The 19370-nt window shown below is 42.8% G+C and overlaps 1 protein-coding gene across 2 annotated transcripts; it reads right to left on the bottom strand.

Moving 5' to 3' along the window:
* Nucleotides 1-36: 36 nt before the first annotated feature.
* LOC110488117 (ATP-binding cassette sub-family F member 1) lies at nt 37-18748 on the bottom strand. Of its 2 annotated transcripts, XM_021560145.2 has the most exons (24): nt 18489-18748; nt 17829-17875; nt 17622-17693; nt 17101-17227; nt 16947-16978; nt 16701-16802; nt 16179-16241; nt 15772-15864; nt 15559-15627; nt 15216-15290; nt 14989-15084; nt 8733-8855; nt 7880-8066; nt 7540-7679; nt 7129-7277; nt 6548-6631; nt 6266-6390; nt 4376-4488; nt 4100-4274; nt 3946-4020; nt 3790-3860; nt 3464-3665; nt 3238-3375; nt 37-890 (listed from the first exon to the last, which is right to left on the bottom strand). In XM_021560145.2, the coding sequence occupies exons 1-24, from the start codon at nt 18556-18558 to the stop codon at nt 724-726; spliced, it is 2595 nt and encodes an 864-aa protein (XP_021415820.2). In that variant the 5' UTR covers nt 18559-18748; the 3' UTR covers nt 37-723. The 2 variants fall into 2 exon arrangements, with proteins under 2 accessions (XP_021415820.2, XP_036826590.1); XM_036970695.1 differs by lacking the exon at nt 16179-16241.
* Nucleotides 18749-19370: the final 622 nt, after the last annotated feature.

Raw genomic sequence — 19370 nt, 5'->3', positions numbered from 1 at the left:
ATGTTTAATATTTAGAGACAAGTTGTACAATAGACATTAAGATGCAAAATCCATTTATTTAATTTCCTTTTTGTCTGTAGTAAATACTTAATCATACAGGTGTCAACATGTTTATTCCCAGGTAATAAGAGCCTGGTTTCTACATGTGTGGTTCCACTGGTAATGTATTGCCATTTCCTCTATAATAGAAATACTTCAGCATATTGCTTTCTTTCTGTCCCATTGTCACCTGGGTGAGACATGCCCACTTGTCCAGTCAAATTCTGAATTCCAAATCACACCCTATCTTTTCAGATATACAGTTGTGTGGAGGGGGGCAAGGTGGCAAATTGGACTCAAGAAAATGTATACATCTCATAGGCCGAGAGGATACTGCAGTACACCAGGGGTGTATTCTCAATACTCTTAACGTGACTTCCTCGCCACACCTTTCTTCAAATAAACTGATTTGGGAGAGACTTAAGCCATGATGCCTATTCAAATAGGTGAGGTGAGACAAGGAAACAAAGCCACGTTAGACTATCGAGATGCACTGAGCTAATGACATAGCCAGCTTCAGCGGTAGGTTATTTTGCATTACATTTCTATTTCCTCCTGGGTCTGTTGGAACTCTATTCCCTACATAGTGCAGTACATTTGACCAGGGCCCATAGTGCTCTGGTGAGAAATGGTACAGTACAGGGAATATAGTGCCAATAGAGCCCTGGTTCTGCAGTAGGTAGGTCACTCTTTGACCTTGTGGACCAGGGTCTCCCCCAGTGATTCCAGGACCTCCCGTTTGTAGTCCTCGAAGTCCCCGTCTATCTGGTTGACAGACCGATCCTCCACCACCCACAGCTGACAGGCTGTCTCAGTGATCAGCCGGGCATCGTGGCTCACGATGATCACAGCTATGGAGGGACAACAGCAAGGAATTAACATGTTACATATGAGAAACACTGTCAGAAGAGTCTACCAAAATGCACTATCAGCAGCATGCTAATTATATGTTTGATGTTGACAGACATTTTATTTATGCCACCACCACTGTTCCCAGCTCCCCCGTGAATGCCCCGCAGGAGAAATATCAGCACGCGCAGAGAAGCATGAGATTGAACTTAACTAAAAGGGGAAAACTAGTTAACACTTCCCTCTACTGTGCGAATTGTGATCAAATCAACATACCGAAACAAAATGAACAATGCAATAGATTTTATTGTAGGCAGAGCACATTGCAGTCGGATTCTATTGCATTGACAGGCACAATTCAGGCCCATACTTTACACAAACCGGTGTGCCATAACCAATCAGACCTCAGTATCCCTATATGTAAATAGACCATCGCCATATGGATCTGTGCCATTTACTTTGAACTGGACTGTGTTTACAGCATGAGTGGTCGAGAGTAGATGTGCTTGTTTTGAGCTCAAAGCAAGAGCTGCATGTAGCCAGGTGTGTATATTTGTTCATATTCTTTGCTAGTTAGTGAGTTATTAGCCCAGTTATAGCTAATTTCTAGTCAACAATGGGGCAGTGGTTGCTTCCTACAAGAGCACAAAAGTGTGCATTTCTAGCCATCTTTGAAAAGCAAGTTAGGTAAAGAGCAGTGTTGCATTTTGAGACGGGCTTGAATAAGCTAAGTAGTCAATCGGCAGAGTGTAGCATAATTTGTCTGATTCTCTGTAATAATAGTATGGTAATAATGAATTTTACACTGAACAGAAATATAAACACAACCTGTTTCATGAGCTGAAATAAAAGATAACAGAAGTGTTCCATACGCACAAAAAGCTTATTTATCCCATTTTGGGCACAAATTTGTTTACATCCCTGTTAGTGAGCATCTCTCCTTAGCCAAGATAATCCACACTTGTCAAGTGGATGGATTATCAAGAAGCTGATTATTAAACAGCATTATAATTACACAGGTGCACCTTGTGCTGGGGACAATAAAACGCCACTAAAATATGCAGTTGTGTCTCACAACACAATGCCACAGATTCCAATTGCACTCTCTCTCAACTTGACATGCTGACTGCATGAATGTCCGCCTGAGCTGTTGCCAGAGAATTGAATGTTCATTTCTCTACCATAAGCTGCCTCCAACATTGTTTTAGAAAATTTGGCAGTACATCCAACCGGTCTCACAACCGCAGACCAGGTGTATGGTGACGTGTGGGTGAGCGGTTTGCTCATGTCAATGTTGTGAACGGAGTGCCCCATGGGAGGGATGGGGTTATGGTATGGGCAGGCATAAGCTACAGACAATGAACACAATTGCATTTTATCGATGGCAATTTGAATGCACAGAGATAACGTGACGAGATCTTGAGGCCCATTGTCGTGCCATTCATCCGCTGTCATCACATCATGTTCCAGCATGATAATGCATTTCCCCATGTCTCAAGAATCTGTACACAATTCCTGGAAGCTGAAAATGTCCCAGTTCTTCCATGCCCTGCATACTCTTATCCATTGTTACCCATTGAGCACGTTTGGGATGCTCTGGATCTACGTGTAAGACAACGTGTTCCAGTTCCCGCCAATGTCCAGCAACTTCGCACAGCCATTGAAGAGTGGGACAACATTCCACAATCAACAGCCTGATCAACTCTATGAGAAGGATATGTGGTCTCATGCAGCAGGACACATCAGATACTGACAAGTTCTTATCACGCCCCTACTTTTTTTTTTAAGGTACCTGTGACCAACAGATGCATATCTGTATTCCCAGTCCTGTGATATCCATAGATTAGGGCCTAATTAATTAATTTCAATTGACTGATTTCCTAATATGAACTATAGCTCAGTAAAATCTTCTAAATTGTTGCATGTTGCGTTTAGATTTTTGTAAAGTTGTTTCTTGCATCAATTTGTTTCAGTCACCTTGTCTGAAGGACAAGTGGATAAACATTAACCTGTCAATCCCTACATGTTTTTTTTTTTCAAAAGTCTCATGGAATGTAGGCCTACATTTAACACCACACATTGGCTGCTACTGTAGAATGAATGATAGAACAGCTATTTCCATGTTAATATATTTTGGCCCTATTTCCATGTAAACGCACACCAGAAGTTAAACAAAATTTTCACAACGTTCAAGTTTGTGCGCAGCAGACCTGAAATTTGCTCAGTGCCCGAAAACAATTAGAGGGAACATTGGCCACAGCTACCCCATATCTGAGGCTACTTTCTGATCCTACATTTAAACAAAAGAAACCCTCAATACCAAACAGCCTCTTGTATTTGTGTACATACCTCCTTTGTACTCATTAATCGCTTCTGATAAGGCATCGATCGACTCAATGTCCAGATTGTTAGTAGGCTCATCCAGGATGAGAACGTCAGGTTGCCGACAGGCCAGCTCAGCGAACACCACTCTGGCTTTCTGACCACCTGGATGGAGAGGAACATAAACAGATTGACAATGGATGATGGTGTGTGTGCTTGCACATGTGTGTGCATGCATGTTTCTATTCCTAACCTGATAGCTTGGAGATCTGGATGGTGTGTGCATGACTCTCCAGTCCGAAGCGGCCCAGACACTTCCTGCTGTCCTGGTAGGGCAGGTTGAAGTTCCTCTGGAGGTACTCTGTAGCTGCCTCCTCCATGTTCAGCTGGTCAGCATATTGCTGGTTAAAGAAGCCCACCTTCAGCCGATGGTTCTTTCTCATCTCCCCCTTGATCTGAAAGGCAAACCAACACACATTTAGTCTGACACACAGTTAAACCAATCAGTGAAAAAGCAGATGCCGTATTTGCATTTGTAAGGATACTTTTGTTGTTATTTTTGTTTGGAGGCAAACTCACTGGATTTAACCTGCCAGTGAGAAGTAGTAGTAGGGTACTCTTCCCGACTCCATTGGGTCCAACTATACAAACTGAACAAGGATAAAGAGCTGTCAGGTATAGTATGGAGGCTAATGACATGGCCCAGGTTTTCAAACAGAAATAATTTCTCCATACTTCTAGTCTCCATGTCGATACCAAAGTCCACATTCTTGAAGAGAGGTTTGTGTCCCTCAAAGGCAAAGTCCACACCTGAGACAGACAGAGAGCAGAGGGTTAACAGGGATATACAAAGAGAGAGAGAGGAAGAGAAAAAAGAGGAAGAACTCACTGTGCAGTCCGAGGATGGGAGGAGAGAGAGAAGGGGGGTTGGGGAAGGTGAATTTGACAGTGTACTCTTTGGGCCGTTTGAGCAGCTCTGTTGCTTCCAGACTCTCCTCTTCCACCCCTCCCTTCTTCTTTCCCTTCGCCTGCTTCCTGGTCAAGGCTTCCTTAGTCTGCTTCTCCTAGAGAGATAGACAGAAAACAGTGGATGATGGGAGAAGTACAGAGAGCGAGACAGATCCAGGTAGAACCATGTCTAAACAGGTAGCTGAACTAAACTTACGGCCTGTTTGGTGGACTTCCCTCCAGCCTTGAGATCCTTGAGCTTCTTCTCCTGTTTGTCGTACTGTTTCTGGAGCTCCTTCTGCTTCTGAACGTACATCTTCTTAAACGTCACTGAGAGGGAGACAGAGTGAAAAATACATTTTAGTAAATTAGCAGACACTCGTATCCAGATGTAGTGCAACAGTTCATCTTAAGATAGCTAGGTGAGACATAGCTCAGTCATAAATAACAAAATCTCAGTCGTATCAACTGTCAGTGCCAGTGGAAAAAGACAAGTGCGAGGGTTAGATGCCCCTAGCATGCAAAAGACAACTGATGCTACTCCTGGAGAGATCAGATACATGTTCTACATTAATAGAAGACGTACCTACACAAAAACAAATACAACATACAACAATTTCAAAGATTTGACTAAATTACAGTTCATTAGGGCCTAATCAATGGATTTCACAGGACTTGGAATACAGATATGCATCTGTTGGTCAAAGATAACTTAAAAAAAAAAAAAGATAGGGGTGTGGATCAGAAAACCAGTCGGTATCTGGTGTGACCACTATTTTCCTCATGCAGCGACACATCTCCTTCGCATTGAGTTGATCAGGCTGTTGATTGTGGCCTGTGAAATGTTGTCCTACTCTTCTTCAATGGCTGTGCGAAGTTGCTGGATATTGGCTGGAACTGTAACACATGTCGATCCAGAGCATCCCAAGCATGGTCAAAGGGTGACATGTCTGGTATGCAGGCCATGGAAGAACGGGGACAATTTCAGTTTTTAGGAATTGTGTACAGATTCTTGCAACATGGGGCTGTGCGTTATCATGCTGAAACATGAGGTGATGGAGGTGGATGAATGGCATGACAATGGGCCTTCAGGATCTCGTCACAGTATTTCTGCACATTCACATTGCCATCGATACAATGCAATTGTGTCCGTAGCGAATGCCTATCCATACTATATCCACACCACCACCACAGGGTACTCAGCAAACCTCTCACCCATACAACTCCAAACACACTGTTTTCCATCTGCCCGGGACAGTTGAAACCGGGATTCATCTGTGAAGAGAACACTTCTCTAGCATGCCAGTGGTCATCTAAGGTGAGTATTTGCCAACAGAAGTCAGTTATGCCCCCGAACTGCAGTTAGGTCAAGAACCTGGTGAGGACAACGAGCACGCAGATGATCTTCCCTGAGACGGTTTTTGCAGAAATTATTTGGCTGTGCAAACCTACAGTTTTATCAGCTGTCCAGGTGGCTGGTCTCAGTCGAACCCGCAGGTGAAGATCCTGGGCTGGCGTGGTTACACATGGTCTGCGGTTGTGAGGTCGGTTGGACATACGGCCAAATTCTCTAAAACGACGTTGGAGGCGGATTATGGTAGAGAAATGAACATTCAATGCTGTGGCAACAGCTCTGGTGGATATTCCTGCAGTCAACATGCCAATTGCACTCTCCCTCAAAACTTGAGACATCTGCGGCATTGTGTTGTGTGACAAAACTGCACATTTTAGAGTGACCTTTTATTGTCCCCAGTACAAGGTGCACCTGTGTAATGATCATGCTGTTTAATCAGCTTCTTGATATGCCACACATGTCAGGTGGATGGATCATCTTGGCAAAGGAGAAATGCTCACTAACAGGGATCTAAACACATTTGTACAGAACATTTTTGAGAAATAAGCTTTTTGTGCGTACGGAACACTTCTGGAATCTTTTATTTCATCTCATGAAACATGGGACCAACAATTTACATGTTGAATTGCCATTTTTGTTCAGTGTAGTATGTCAATAACCAAATACACACATTTTTGTTTTTTGTTGTGTTGAAGTATTTCCAGGCTAACAGTTTGTGGGGAAGGAGAAAGAATGTACATAGCAAATACTCACAGTAGTTCCCTCTGTAGTAGTAAAGTTTCTGGTTGTCCAGGTGAACGATGTCAGTACACACATCGTCCAGGAAACTCTGGTCGTGAGACACGATGAGGAGAGTCTTCTTCCAGCCCTGAAGGTAGCTAGGTGGAGAGATTGATATATTAGCCACTGTAGTGTATCATTCACAGATGCAGGGCTGAAAGGAGACCCATTGAGTAAGCAGCTGTATGTTGTGTGGTGTCCTGTCCCTGGGAAATAAATGATATTTAAGTAAAAGACTGTGTGGTGTGCCCTTACTTGTTGAGCCAGATGACAGCGTTGAGGTCAAGATGGTTGGTGGGCTCATCCAGCATCAGCAGGGTGGGCTCCATGAACAGAGCTCTGGTAGGAGAGAGAGCCACAGGAAGCTTAGGTTAGAGTTTTCACTGCTGTTTTTATCTCTGTTATGCTTTTGTTTTATTATCTCTAAAAGTGACGCTTCAAAAATGTACTTTTAAAAAAGTAGCTAAAGAAAAAACAATTGAAGCAATTGCCATATAGCTAAAACCTCTAAATCAAATCCCTTCAGATAAGTGCCTAAGCAGGGCAAGGGGGTCTACAGATATAGGATCTTCATTTGACCTATGTTGTTAAGGTAAAATAATCCTGCAGCAACAGGATTTGAATGTTAAGTCCATAATGTTGCTTGATCGGTGGTTATGCTATTAGCTGGCCAAAACTGGGTTACATTAAAAGTGCGATACTGTTAATAACCATGTGGTAGTGTGGGTTTTCAGTGAATTTATTGAAATCATGAAACTCATCTGCATTTCAAATTCTCAGCAACAAAAGAGTGATCCAATTAAGATTCTACACCTGGAATTCCAAAAAAGTCTTACCTGGCAAGTGAGACTCTCATCCTCCAGCCTCCAGAGAACTTCTTGGTAGCTCGATTCTGCATCTCTGGGGTGAAGGAGAGACCAGCCAGGATACGACGGGCTTTAGCCTCCGCTGCTGCTGCCCCGATGATCCTCAACTCCTCATAGACCTGGTTGAGACGGACACACAATATGTAGACAAGCAGTGGCTTAGTCTATTGACAGATATTATATTTATGTCTTAATGCAGCCTAAGAGACAATAACTCCAAAGTCTGTTACCACAGTCTGAATTTAAAAAACGGTGTATCCAATACATTATCATAGAAATTAGGAAGTGGATATTTCAGCTGGCAGATCTAACTACATTTTATAAATTGTTTTTATTTTATTTAACTAGGCATTAGGGTTTCATTATAATGCTTCACCATACCTTGTCCAGTCTCTCAGCCACGCTGTCTTCTCCTTTCTCCAGCAGAGCCTGGAGTTGTCTCTCCTCTTCTAGGAGCTTCAGACGCCTCGTGTCTGCCTTCAACACAGCCTGGACCGCCGGGGTGTCATCAGCTATAACCTCTATGGAGAGATGGAGAGTGACATAGGGTGTTAGAGAGGGGGAGAGAGGGTAGGGGTGAAGGGAGTAGAGGAGTAGAGAGGAGTGTTGAGACAGGGGGTAGGGACAAAAGACATGCAAACAGATAGATGATGAGAGGGAGACAGAGAAGGGTATGATGGGGTGGGGTGGGGGGGTATTCTTCAGAGGGCAAGTGAAATACCTTGCTCACAGAGCAGCACGTCAATGTTAGGAGGGATACTGAGAGCTCTGTTGGCGATATGTTTTAGGAGAGTGGTCTTCCCCTTCCCGTTAGGTCCAACCAGACCGTAGCGTCTTCCTGCCACCACCAGGAGATCTGCGTTGACAAACAGCTCCTTCCCGTGAGCTGATATACTGAACCTCTCCAGCTGGGGGAGACATTAAAACACTGAAACCCCTACAGGTGAACTCTGATACTCATGGAACTTCATGGATTCCCATTTGACATTCTGCAGGCAGGATGGGCAACTGGTGGCCCGAAGGCCCTCAGATCAATTTACATTTTTGTTTTTAATTAGGAACTCAGTTGGGGTGTCAACTTACTGTTACACATTAGAGCAGTAGAATATACAAGGTGCAATTTCGAAATTTGGTTGTGCATTAGCAGTTGTCGTCAAGTCAGTCAGCAAATCTAAAAAATGTTAGCTGACATGGGCTAAGTTAGCTGGCCGCTAAACTATCTAAACTTACTATCATGGTCGAATTAACGTCCGGGGTGCCCCCATTGACTGTTAGTTAGTCCCAATCAGATATCATATTCAAAAATGAAAACATTTCTCTCCACCCTATGGCAAAATGTGTAGAATTACAGGAAATTAGTTATAAAACTGAATAATCTTCCCTGACCATGGGGTTTTGTGGCCCCCACACCCATTAAATTTGCCCATTCCACAGTATAGAATGGTTGAAGGAACTACCTCATACTGTCTACGTTTAATACATTTTCTTCAGTATTCAAGAACTATGTTCTATTAACTTTTCACTTAATTCTTCAGAGTAAAGTAACACTCGATGAGTTGAGACGGTCAGGTCACCTTGATATCGGATGCGTTCTCCAGCATGGCCTGCCTGGAAGACAACTCAGCCTGGGACACTGAGAAATCGCCCTCGATGGCGTTGGCAGCACGCACACTGGCCACCTGCTTCTCATATTCTATCTAGAAACACAGAGGCATGGATACACACTTCCAATGAATAAAAAGCTTCTTCTGTGTCTGGTCGAGCATACACTACCGGTCAATAGTTTTAGAACACCTACTAATGCAAGGGTTTTTCTTTATTTGTACTATTTTCTACATTGTAGAATGCGAGTGAAGACAACACACACATATGGAATCATATAGTAGCCAAAAAAGTGTTAAATCAAAATATATTTTATATTTGAGATTCTTCAAATAGCCACCCTGACAATGGTGCCGGAAGAAATGGCAGCAGTTTTACGGGCGCCCAACCAATTGCTATTATGTGGGGGTTTTTCACGTTATTTGTAACTTATTTTGTACATAATGTTTCTGCAACCGTATCTTGCTGCAAAAAAGAGCTTCTGCATATCAGGACAGCGATCACACACCTCAGATTAGACAAAGATTTTTTCTTCAACAAGCAAGACGCACAGGACATTCTCCAAACACCCGACAGGGCCAACATCCACATTATTTGCAAGAGGAAGCGACACAGGTACAGAGGACAAAGAGCCTGGTAAAGACCCGGAAAATGCGAGTGGGAAAGCTGCCGTTACCGTCAATACTACTCGCCAACGTGCAATCATTGGACAATAAACTAGACGAGGTACGACCACAAATATCCTACCAACAGGACATAAAAAACTGTAAATCCTATGTTTCACGGAATCGTGGATGAATGACGACATGGATATTCAGCTAGTGGGATATACGCTGCACCGGCAGGATAGAACAGCACACTCTGGTAAGACGAGGGGAGGCGGTCTGTGCATATTTGTAAACAACAGCTGGTGCACGAAATCTAAGGAAGTCTTTAGATTTTGCTCGCATGGAGTATATTGTGATAAATTGAGGGCAACACTACTTGCGTAGAGAGTTTTCAGCTATACCTTTGTGGTTGTTTATTTACCACCACAGACAGATGCTGGCACTAAGACCACACTCAGTCAGCAGTATAAGGAAATAAGCAAACAGGAAACCACTCACCCAGAGGCGGCGCTCCTAGTAGGCGGAGACTTTTATGCAGGGAAACTTAAATTTCCATCAACATGTTAAATGTGTAACCAGAGGGAAAGGAGTACGCCACATCAGTCACTCGCTTTATCAATAAGTGCATCGAGGATGTCGTCCCCACAGTGACTGTACCCCAACCAGAAGCCATGGATTACAGCCAACATTCGCACTGAGATAAAGGGTAGAGCCGCCGCTTTCAAGATGTAGGACTCGGAAGCTTACAAGAAATCATGCTATGCCCTGCGACAAACCATCAAACAGGCAAAGCGTCAACACAGGGCTAAGATTGAATCATACTACACCGGCTCGGACGCTCGTCTTGTGGCAAGGCTTGCAAACTACTACAGCCTTCAAAGGGAAGCACAGCCGCGAGCTGCCCAGTGTCACGAGCCTACCAGACGAGCTAAATCACTTCTATGCTCGCGTCAAGGCAAGAAACACTGAGGCATGCATGAGAGCATCAGCTGTTCTGGATGACTTTGTGATCAAGCTCTCCGTAGCCAACGTGAGTAAGATCTTTAAACAGGTCAACATACACAAGGCTGCGGGGCCAGACGGGTTACCAGGACGTGTGCTCCGGGCATGTGCTGACCAACTGGCAGCTGTCTTCACTGACATTTTCAACATGTCCCTGATAGAGTCTGTAATACCAACATGTTTCAAGCAGACCACCATAGTCCCTGTGCCCAAGAATACAAAGGTGACCTGCCTAAATGACTAGAGACCCGTAGCACTCACGTCCGTAGCCATGAAGTGCTTTGAAAGGTTGGTAATGGCTCACATCAACACCATTATACCAGAAACTCACTCCAATTTGCATACCGCCCAAACAGATCCACAGATGATGCAATCTCTACTGCCCTTTCCCACCTGGACAAAAGAAACACTTATGTGCAGTGGGGGAAAAAAATATTTAGTGCAAGTTCTCCCACTTAAAAAGATCAGAGAGGCCTGTAATTTTCATCATAAGTACACTTCAACTATGACAGACAAAATGAGAAAAAAAAACAGAAAATCACATTGTAGGATTTTTAATTAATTTATTTGCAAATTATGGTGGAAAATAAGTATTTGGTCAATAACAAAAGTTTATCTCAATACTTTGTTATATACCCTTTGTTGGCAATGACAGAGGTCAAACATTTTCTGTAAGTCTTCACAAGGTTCTCACACACTGTTGCTGATATTTTGGCCCATTCCTCCATGCAGATCTCCTCTAGAGCAGTGATGTTTTTGGGGCTGTTGCTGGGCATCACGGACTTTCAACTCCCTCCAAAGATTTTCTATGGGGTTGAGATCTGGAGACTGGCTAGGCCACTCCAGGACCTTGAAATGCTTCTTACGAAGCCACTCCTTCGTTGCCCGGGCGGTGTGTTTGGGATCATTGTCATGCTGAAAGACCCAGCCACGTTTCATCTTCAATGCCCTTGCTGATGGAAGGAGGTTCACTCAAAATCTCACGATACTGACCCATTAATTCTTTCCTTTACACGGATCAGTCATCCTGGTCCCTTTGCAGAAAAACAGCCCCAAAGCATGATGTTTCCACCCCCATGCTTGACAGTAGGTATGGTGTTCTTTGGATGCAACTCAGCATTCTTTGTCCTCCAAACACAACGAGTTGAGTTTTTACCAAAAAGTTATATTTTGGTTTCATCTGACCATATGACATTCTCCCAATCTTCTTCTGGATCATCCAAATGTTCTCTAGCAAACTTCAGACGGGCCTGGACATGTACTGGCTTAAGCAGGGGGACACGTCTGGCACTGCAGGATTTGAGTACCTGGAGGCATAGTGTGTTACTGATGGTAGGCTTTGTTACTTTGGTCCCAACTCTCTGCAGGTCATTCACTAGGTCCCCCAGTGTGGTTTTTGCTCACCGTTCTTGTGATCATTTTGACCCCACGGGGTGAGATCTTGTGTGGAGCCCCAGATCGAGGGAGATTATCAGTGGTCTTATATGTCTTCCATTTCCTAACAATTGCTCCCAAAGTTGATTTCTTCAAACCAAGCTGCTTACCTATTGCAGATTCAGTCTTCCCAGCCTGGTGCAGGTCTACAATTTTGTTTCTGGTGTCCTTTGACAGCTCTTTGGTCTTGGCCATAGTGGAGTTTGGAGTGTGACTGTTTGAGGTTGTGGACAGGTGTCTTTTATACTGATAACAAGTTCAAACAGGTGACATTAATACAGGTAACGAGTGGAGGACAGAGGAGCCTCTTAAAGAAGAAGTTACAGGTCTGTGAGAGCCAGAAATCTTGCTTGTTTGTAGGTGACCGAATACTTATTTTCCACCATAATTTGCAAATAAATTCATTAAAAATCCTACAATGTGATTTTCTGGATTTTTTTTCTCATTTTGTCTGTCATAGTGTAAGTGTACCTATGATGAAAATTACAGGCCTCACTCATCTTTTTATGTATGTGAGAATGTTATTAATTTACTACAGCTCAGCGCTCAACACCATAGTACCCTCAAAGCTCATCACTAAGCTAAGGATCCTGGGACTAAACACCTCCCTCTGCAACTGGATCCTGGACTTCCTGACGGGCCGCCCCAAGGTGGTGAGGGTAGGTAGCAACACATTGCCACAACAAAGCCTATTCCCCCTAAGGAAACTAAAAAGATTTGTCATGGGTCCTGAGATCCTCAAAAGGTTCTACAGCTGCAACATCGAGAGCATCCTAACTGGTTGCATCACTGCCTCTTACCACAAGGCACTACCAGCAGCTCTTCGTTGTGCGTCAAGCATTGCGCTGTTTATGACTTCAAGCCTATCAACTCCCGAGATGAGGCTGGAGTAACCGAAGTGAAATGGCTAGCTAGCAAGCGCGCGCTAATAGCATTTCAAACTTCACTCGCTCTGAGCCTTCTAGTAGTTGTTCCCCTTGCTCTGCATGGGTAACGCTGGTTCGATGGTGGCTGTTTTCGTTGTGTTGCTGGTTCGAGCCCAGGGAGGAGCGAGGAGAGGGATGGAAGCTATACTGTTACACTGGCAATACTAAAGTGCCTCTAAGAACATCCAATAATCAAAGGTTAATGAAATACAAATGGTATAGCGGGAAATAGTTCTATAATTCCTATAATATCTACAACCTAGAACTTCTTACTCATGTTAAAAGGAACCACCAGCTTTCATATGTTCTCATCTTCTGAGCAAGGAACTGAAACGTTAGCTTTTTTACATGGCACATATTGCACTTTTACTTTCTTCTCCAACACTTTGTTTTTGCATTATTTAAACCAAATTGAACATGTTTCATTATTTACTTGAGGCTAAATCGATTTTATTGATGTATTATATTAAGTTAAAATAAGTGTTAATTCAGTATTGTTGTAATTGTCATTATTATAAATAAATTGGCCGATTAATCGGTATCTGCTTTTTTTGGTCCTCCAATAATCGGTTTCGGCGTTGAAAAATCATAATCGGTCTACCTCTACTACAGGGTAGTGCGTACGGCCCAGTACATCACTGGGGCTAAGCTGCCTGCCATCCAGGACCTCTACACCAGGCAGTGTCAGAGGAAAGCCCTAAAAATTGTCAAAGACCCCAGCCACCCCAGTCATAGACAGTTTTCTCTACTACCGCATGGCAAGCGGTACCGGAGTGCCAAGTCTAGGACAAAAAGGCTTCTCAACAGTTTTTACCCCAAGCCATAAGACTCCTGAACAGGTGATCAAATGATTTGCCTTGTTGATTTGGCTTGTTGACAGCTTTGCACACTCTTGGCAATCTCTCAACCAGCTTCATGATGTAGTCACCTGGAATGCATTTCAATTAACAGGTGTGCCTTGTTCAAAGTTAATTTGTGGAATTTCTTTCCTTCTTAATGCTATTAAGCCTATCAGTTGTGTTGTGACGAGGTGGGGTGGGGGGATAAACAGAAGATAATTTGGTAAAAGACCAAGTCCATATTATGGCAAGAACAGCTGAAATAAGCAAAGAGAAATGACAGTCCATAATTACTTTAAGACATGAAGGTCAGTCAATGCGGAACATAAGAACATAAGTACAGTCGCAAAAAACATCAAGTGCTATGATGAAACTGGCTCTCATAAAGACCGCCACAGGAAAGGAAGACCCAGAGTTACCTCTGCTGCAGAAAACAAGTTCATTAGAGTTAACTGCACCTCAGATTGCAGACCAAATAAATGCTTCACAGAGTTCAAGTAACAGACACATCTCAACATCAACTGTTCAGAGGAGACTGTGAATCAGGCCTTCATGGTCAAATTGATGCAAAGAAACCACTGCTAAAGGACACCAACAAGAAGAAGAGACTTGCTTGGGCCAAGAAACACGTGCAATGGACATTAGACAGGTGGAAATTTGTCTTTTGGTTTGGAGTCCAAATTGGAGATTTTCGTTCCCAACTGCCATGTCTTTGTGAGACGTGGTATGGGTGAACGGATGATCACTGCATGTGTATTTCCTACCGTAAAAGCATGGAGGAGGTGGTGTTATTGTGTGGGGGTGCTTTGCTGGTGACATTGTCTGATTTATTTAGAATTCAAGGCATACTTAACCAACATGGCTACCACAGCATTCTGCAGTGAAACGCCATCCTATCTGGTTTGCGCTTAGTGGGACTATCATTTGTTTTTCAACAGGACAATGACCCAACACACCTCCAGGCTGTGTAAGGGCTATTTTAACAATAAGGAGAGTGATGGAGCGCTGCATCAGATGACCTCCTTGCCTCCACAATCACCCAACCTCAACCCAATGGAGATGGTTTGGGATGAGTCAGACCAGAGTGAAGGAAAAGCAGCCATCAAGTGCTAAGCATATGTGGGAACTCCCAAGACTTTTGTAAAAGCATTCCAGGTGAAGCTGGTTGAGAGAATGCCAAGAGTGTGCAAAGCTGTCATCAAAGCAAAGAGTGGCTATTTGAAGAATCTCAAATATAAAATATATTTCGATTTGTTTAACACTTTTTTGGTTTCTACATGATTCCATACGTGTTATTTCATAGCTTTGACATCATCACTACTATTCTACAATGTAGAAAATAGTTCAAATAAAGAAAAACCCTTGAATGAGTAGGTGTTCTAAAACTATTGACCGGTAGTGTATGTATAGACTGGTTACCATTTTCTTTTTCTTCTTCTTCTCCTTCTTGCTCATGTTGGCAAAGGGGTCGTCACCTTTCTCCTGCTCCTGCTCTGCGATCACATCTTCAGCACACTGACAGTAGAGAGGGAGGCAGACAGAGAGAGAGACAGTTCTATGAGAGGGAGTTAGGCGTTCTATGGTGGCTCTGCATGCTATGTATGACCCTTCCATATAGCAGACTCAGATTAGACATAAAAACACACCTTCATTGTGTCGTCTTCATCGTCTTCACCCTCTTCATCTTCGCTGCGAGGCGGGCGAGCAGGTTTGTTCATCCTCTGAATGGGACAAGTCACATAGCATTATGGTTTTACAGAAACTACCTTGACAAGACATTAAGTGTAACTGTGACCCATACACTGTGACCATGCATTATATTGGCCTGCATTCTTGACAGTTTACAGGTGGGGGTATTGGGACTTGGTCACACTATACGTCGCTAACCCAATATGATTTTGTCAATCGAATGCCATCCCTACATTCCAGAAGGAAAGCTTTTTTAAACAAATTATGTGTTGTTAACACCAAAGAGAGCTCTTCACTCACCTTGGGCTGTTCCTTCTTGCCTTTCTTCGGCTGAGGCTTCTCCTCCTCTGCTTCATCCTCCTCAGTTGCCTACAAGGGAAGAGAAAAGGAGTCTCTCATTTAGTTCTCAACATAATGCTGAATCACAAATCAATACTCTCTAGATACTCCTGTAGATCTAAAATGATTTGATAGGTGTAAGCAATATTCCACCAAGCCAATCAGAAGCCTGACCTTGGATGTTTTTTTAGCCTCTGGGTTCTTGTTCACCGCTTTTTTCTCATCCTTGTCTTTCTCCTCTTCCGCCTCATCATCATCGGAGGGAGCCTGGTATTATGTAGTAAAAATTGAGTGAGTCTCCATGTCTGGGAACAAGTGAGATCAGACTCACACGGTTTTATTGTATCGAGTATCTCAGTGGGTTAGATCTGCAGATATGAGGTGTACGAAGAGAAAAGACATCAAACAAAGAGTAGAGTGGAATAAAAGGAAATGGATTGAGAAGGGAACATTTAAAATGTGCTGCTTATCAACCCTGTTGGATGGGAAACAGACAGACACAGGGGCGAAGGGTATGAAGAAAGGGGAAAGGAGAGGGAAAGAAAAGAGTGCAGAAGGAGAAGAAACATTCAATCACCCACCTTTGCATTTGGTTTTGGCTTAGGTTTATCTTTTTTCTTGCCCTTCTGCACCTTCTCAACCTCCTGTGTTAAAGTATTAAAGACGCACGGACACGCACACAGATACACAAGTTCCTTTATATTAGACATGTCCTTACACCAGACCACCATGTCATTATGAAGAAAAATAACATGCTTGATTCAAATCATTAGATTCTAAGTGCCTTGCAAGCCCCAACCTTTCTGCTTATTTGTCCAAAGCATGTAGATGAAATGCAAAAAAATGTAATAATTTAGGAATCACTAAGAATATGGATGTGAACATGTGTAGCAGGTCTTATTGTGAGTGTGTGATGAAATCCAAAGGAGAAGAGAAGGCAGTAGAAAAGGAAGAGGAAAGAACAATACGAGGAGGGATGGATGAATTAGTAAACATAAACACATTCTTAGAGATGCCTGGACCTCTGAAACAAAAAGTATCAATAGAATCAACATTCAAAGTTAGAGAATGATACATAAACATAAGAAGCAAACCCCACACACCTTCATCCGTCTCTCTTCTTCATCATTATCATCCTCCCCTCCAGCCACTCCATCATCACCATCACTGTCTCCCTGACTGAGAGCTGCAAATATGTTCCCTGCCTGAGACAACAAAAATAACAAATACAATTTAAAAGTGGATTATAGTGTAGTCTCCCCTCAAAATGTAATAGAATAGGACAGTGATCAAATATGCTAAGTCTGTAGATATAGTGATCAAGACTGTTGCATGCAAAACACGCTCACCTTATTTCCCTTGCCTTTTCTGGGGGCCACAACTGAAATAAGAGAGAGAGCAAGAAGTTGATTAAAGTCTCGTTAAGCTATCAACTCCGCACATTTCCAGCTTGAAATGTATACATAATTTATGTTTGACAGACTTACTAAGCAGTCAACTTACCCTCCTCTTCCTCGTCATCGCTGGCTTGCACTGACAGCTTCTTCAGTTTCTCCATCATATCCTCGTCATCATCATCGTCTCCCTCTCCACCTTTACCTTTCCGCCGGTCTTTCTTTTTCTTCTGAGGCTGAGAGCAAGAGAGATTATATTAGATGGGCATGAAGGTTTACATGATAACTACTAGGGTTAGGTATTAGCAGGGAGGGACCACACGAAACACATAGGTCATGATTTTTTAAATATATATATCATGATTTTCTATGTTGGAGATTCAATACTGCAAGCTAGCTACAACTCTGGCTAGTAGTGGCTACCTCCCCAACCTCTTCAAGCTCATCTTCTGTCTTTCAAGAGAGCAAATTAGGTGGGATGGGAAGAAACATAACAATTATGTAATAGGTGGACCTATTAATGACAACATATCACTGGACATTGTGTTATTGATACAGTAATGCAAAAATAAGTAATCCAACTGAAAATGACCTATATGATCATCTGTATTAGTCAAGGAAAACAATTACCTGCTTTCCTTGAGTCTCCTTCACCACAGGTCCATCCTCCTTTTTGTTATCTGTGGCCAGCTCATCAAAGAACTGTGAGAGAGAGTGTGTGACAGTCAATGAGAGATGTTGATACATTTTGTTTAATGTGTTCACACATCGTGGATTACATTTTCTTTCTCGCCTCATTCAATCTACTAAAAATATCCCCAAAAGATGTATACTCACACTCTTCTTCCCCTTCTTATCCTTCTTTCCTTTCTTTACTGATTTTTCTGAAGTGGTGAGAGAAAATGTAGGCAACAAAATTAGCAAGTTTGTCATCAACATATGGATGCACTGAGTGACAAAAGAGAGGGTCAGAATGAGCCGGCGGGGAGGTAAAGCCCGTTATAAGGGAAGCGGGGGCTGGCGCATTTTCAGAATGACTTTTGGCAACACAGCAGTTCTTCTAACAATGCATATTAGCTATGACAGATCTAACCTTGTCTTCATGACTTCGAATGAATGAGAAATTCATAACTAGCCATGCATGACCCTGTGTTGATTATTCTTCCACAAATGACCCCTTTTACATGTTGAAGTGTGTGTCTACTTGACTGTCAAGTAGAGAGAACAATGAATCATGTCTGACAATTACAAGGAATGCATATGGCATTGCATCATTTTCAAAACATTTATAGCAAGTTAGCTAACGTAGTTTCTAGGTAGTTAACCATCGCCAATGCCACACTGCTGTCAAAATAATCCCTATCATATGACAGCCAGGACAGCTACTTGTTAATTACATTTCACATTGATGCACAATAGCTAACGTTAACAACTGTGGTGCAGTGGCTGGAAAGGATTCAGATGTAACCGTTAGCTTAGCTGCTAACAATTAGCTACCTGCCGCCGCTGGTGGGGCTGCTCCCTCTTCTCCTTCCCACTCTGCATCTTCTTTTGCTTTCTTGGGCATTTCCGTATATTTATTTATACGTATATTAACAGATAACCACCTGAATGTGTCTTCTAATAACTTAAAAGCAGTGGTAAGAGTGGCTGTCAGTGAAGCGCAAGTGTTTTGTCACAACACATGCGGCCTTAGAATTTCTCTCTTCATGACGTAGCGAGAGCACCACCAAAGAGGAAGAAGCAAAGCGAGAGGCCTAACTCAATGACGTGTATAAACACATCATTGGCCCAGCTCGGCCAAAAATCTGTCTTCTTGCTGAGAGAAAGAAACAAAAAATGCCACCTGATGGATCAGGTGGCATTTTTCGTTTCTTTCTCTCAGCAAGCGAGGAGTTTTCGTATGGAGGTCAATGAGTGTCGAATTTGGTCCATTAAAAAATCGTTGGGGTAAACAGTAAACATTACACTCACAAAAGATTCAGAGGACTAGAGACATTTCAAATGTCATAATGTACAGTTTATAACAATGTGAAAATAGTAAATTACAAAAGGGAAAAATAAACATAAATATGGGTGGTATTTACAATGGTGTTTGTTCTTAACTGGTTGCCCTTTTCTTGTGGGAACAGGTCACAAATCTTGCTGCTGTGATGGCACACTGGTATTTCACCCAATAGATATGAGTTTATCAAAATGTGTAATTGTTTTCAAATTCTTTGCAGGTCTGTGTAATCTGAGAAAATATGTGTCTCTTATATGGTCATACATTTGCCAGGTTAGGAAGTGCAGCTAATTTTCCACCTCATTTTCTGGGCAGTGTGTACATAGCCTGTCTTCTCTTGAGAGCCAGGTCTGACTATGGCGGCCTCTCTCAAT

The sequence above is a fragment of the Oncorhynchus mykiss genome, chromosome 32, assembly GCF_013265735.2.
Source record: "Oncorhynchus mykiss isolate Arlee chromosome 32, USDA_OmykA_1.1, whole genome shotgun sequence".
NCBI classification, from domain to species: domain Eukaryota; kingdom Metazoa; phylum Chordata; class Actinopteri; order Salmoniformes; family Salmonidae; genus Oncorhynchus; species Oncorhynchus mykiss.
Note: the sequence above shows the minus strand (reverse complement) of the source record. Positions and strands in the feature narration are given on the sequence as shown.

Excerpts from the sequence above, each read along its gene's own strand:
- LOC110488117 (XM_021560145.2), bottom strand. The coding sequence starts at position 18,558 with ATGCCCAAGAAAGCAAAAGAAGATGCAGAGTGGGAAGGAGAAGAGGGA. Across the intron at positions 17,228-17,621 it reads AGGAGACTCAAGGAAAGCAG|CCTCAGAAGAAAAAGAAAGA; the intron begins GTAATTGTTTTC and ends TCTTGCTCTCAG. Across the intron at positions 4,489-6,265 it reads CTACTACAGAGGGAACTACT|TGACGTTTAAGAAGATGTAC; the intron begins GTGAGTATTTGC and ends TCTCCCTCTCAG.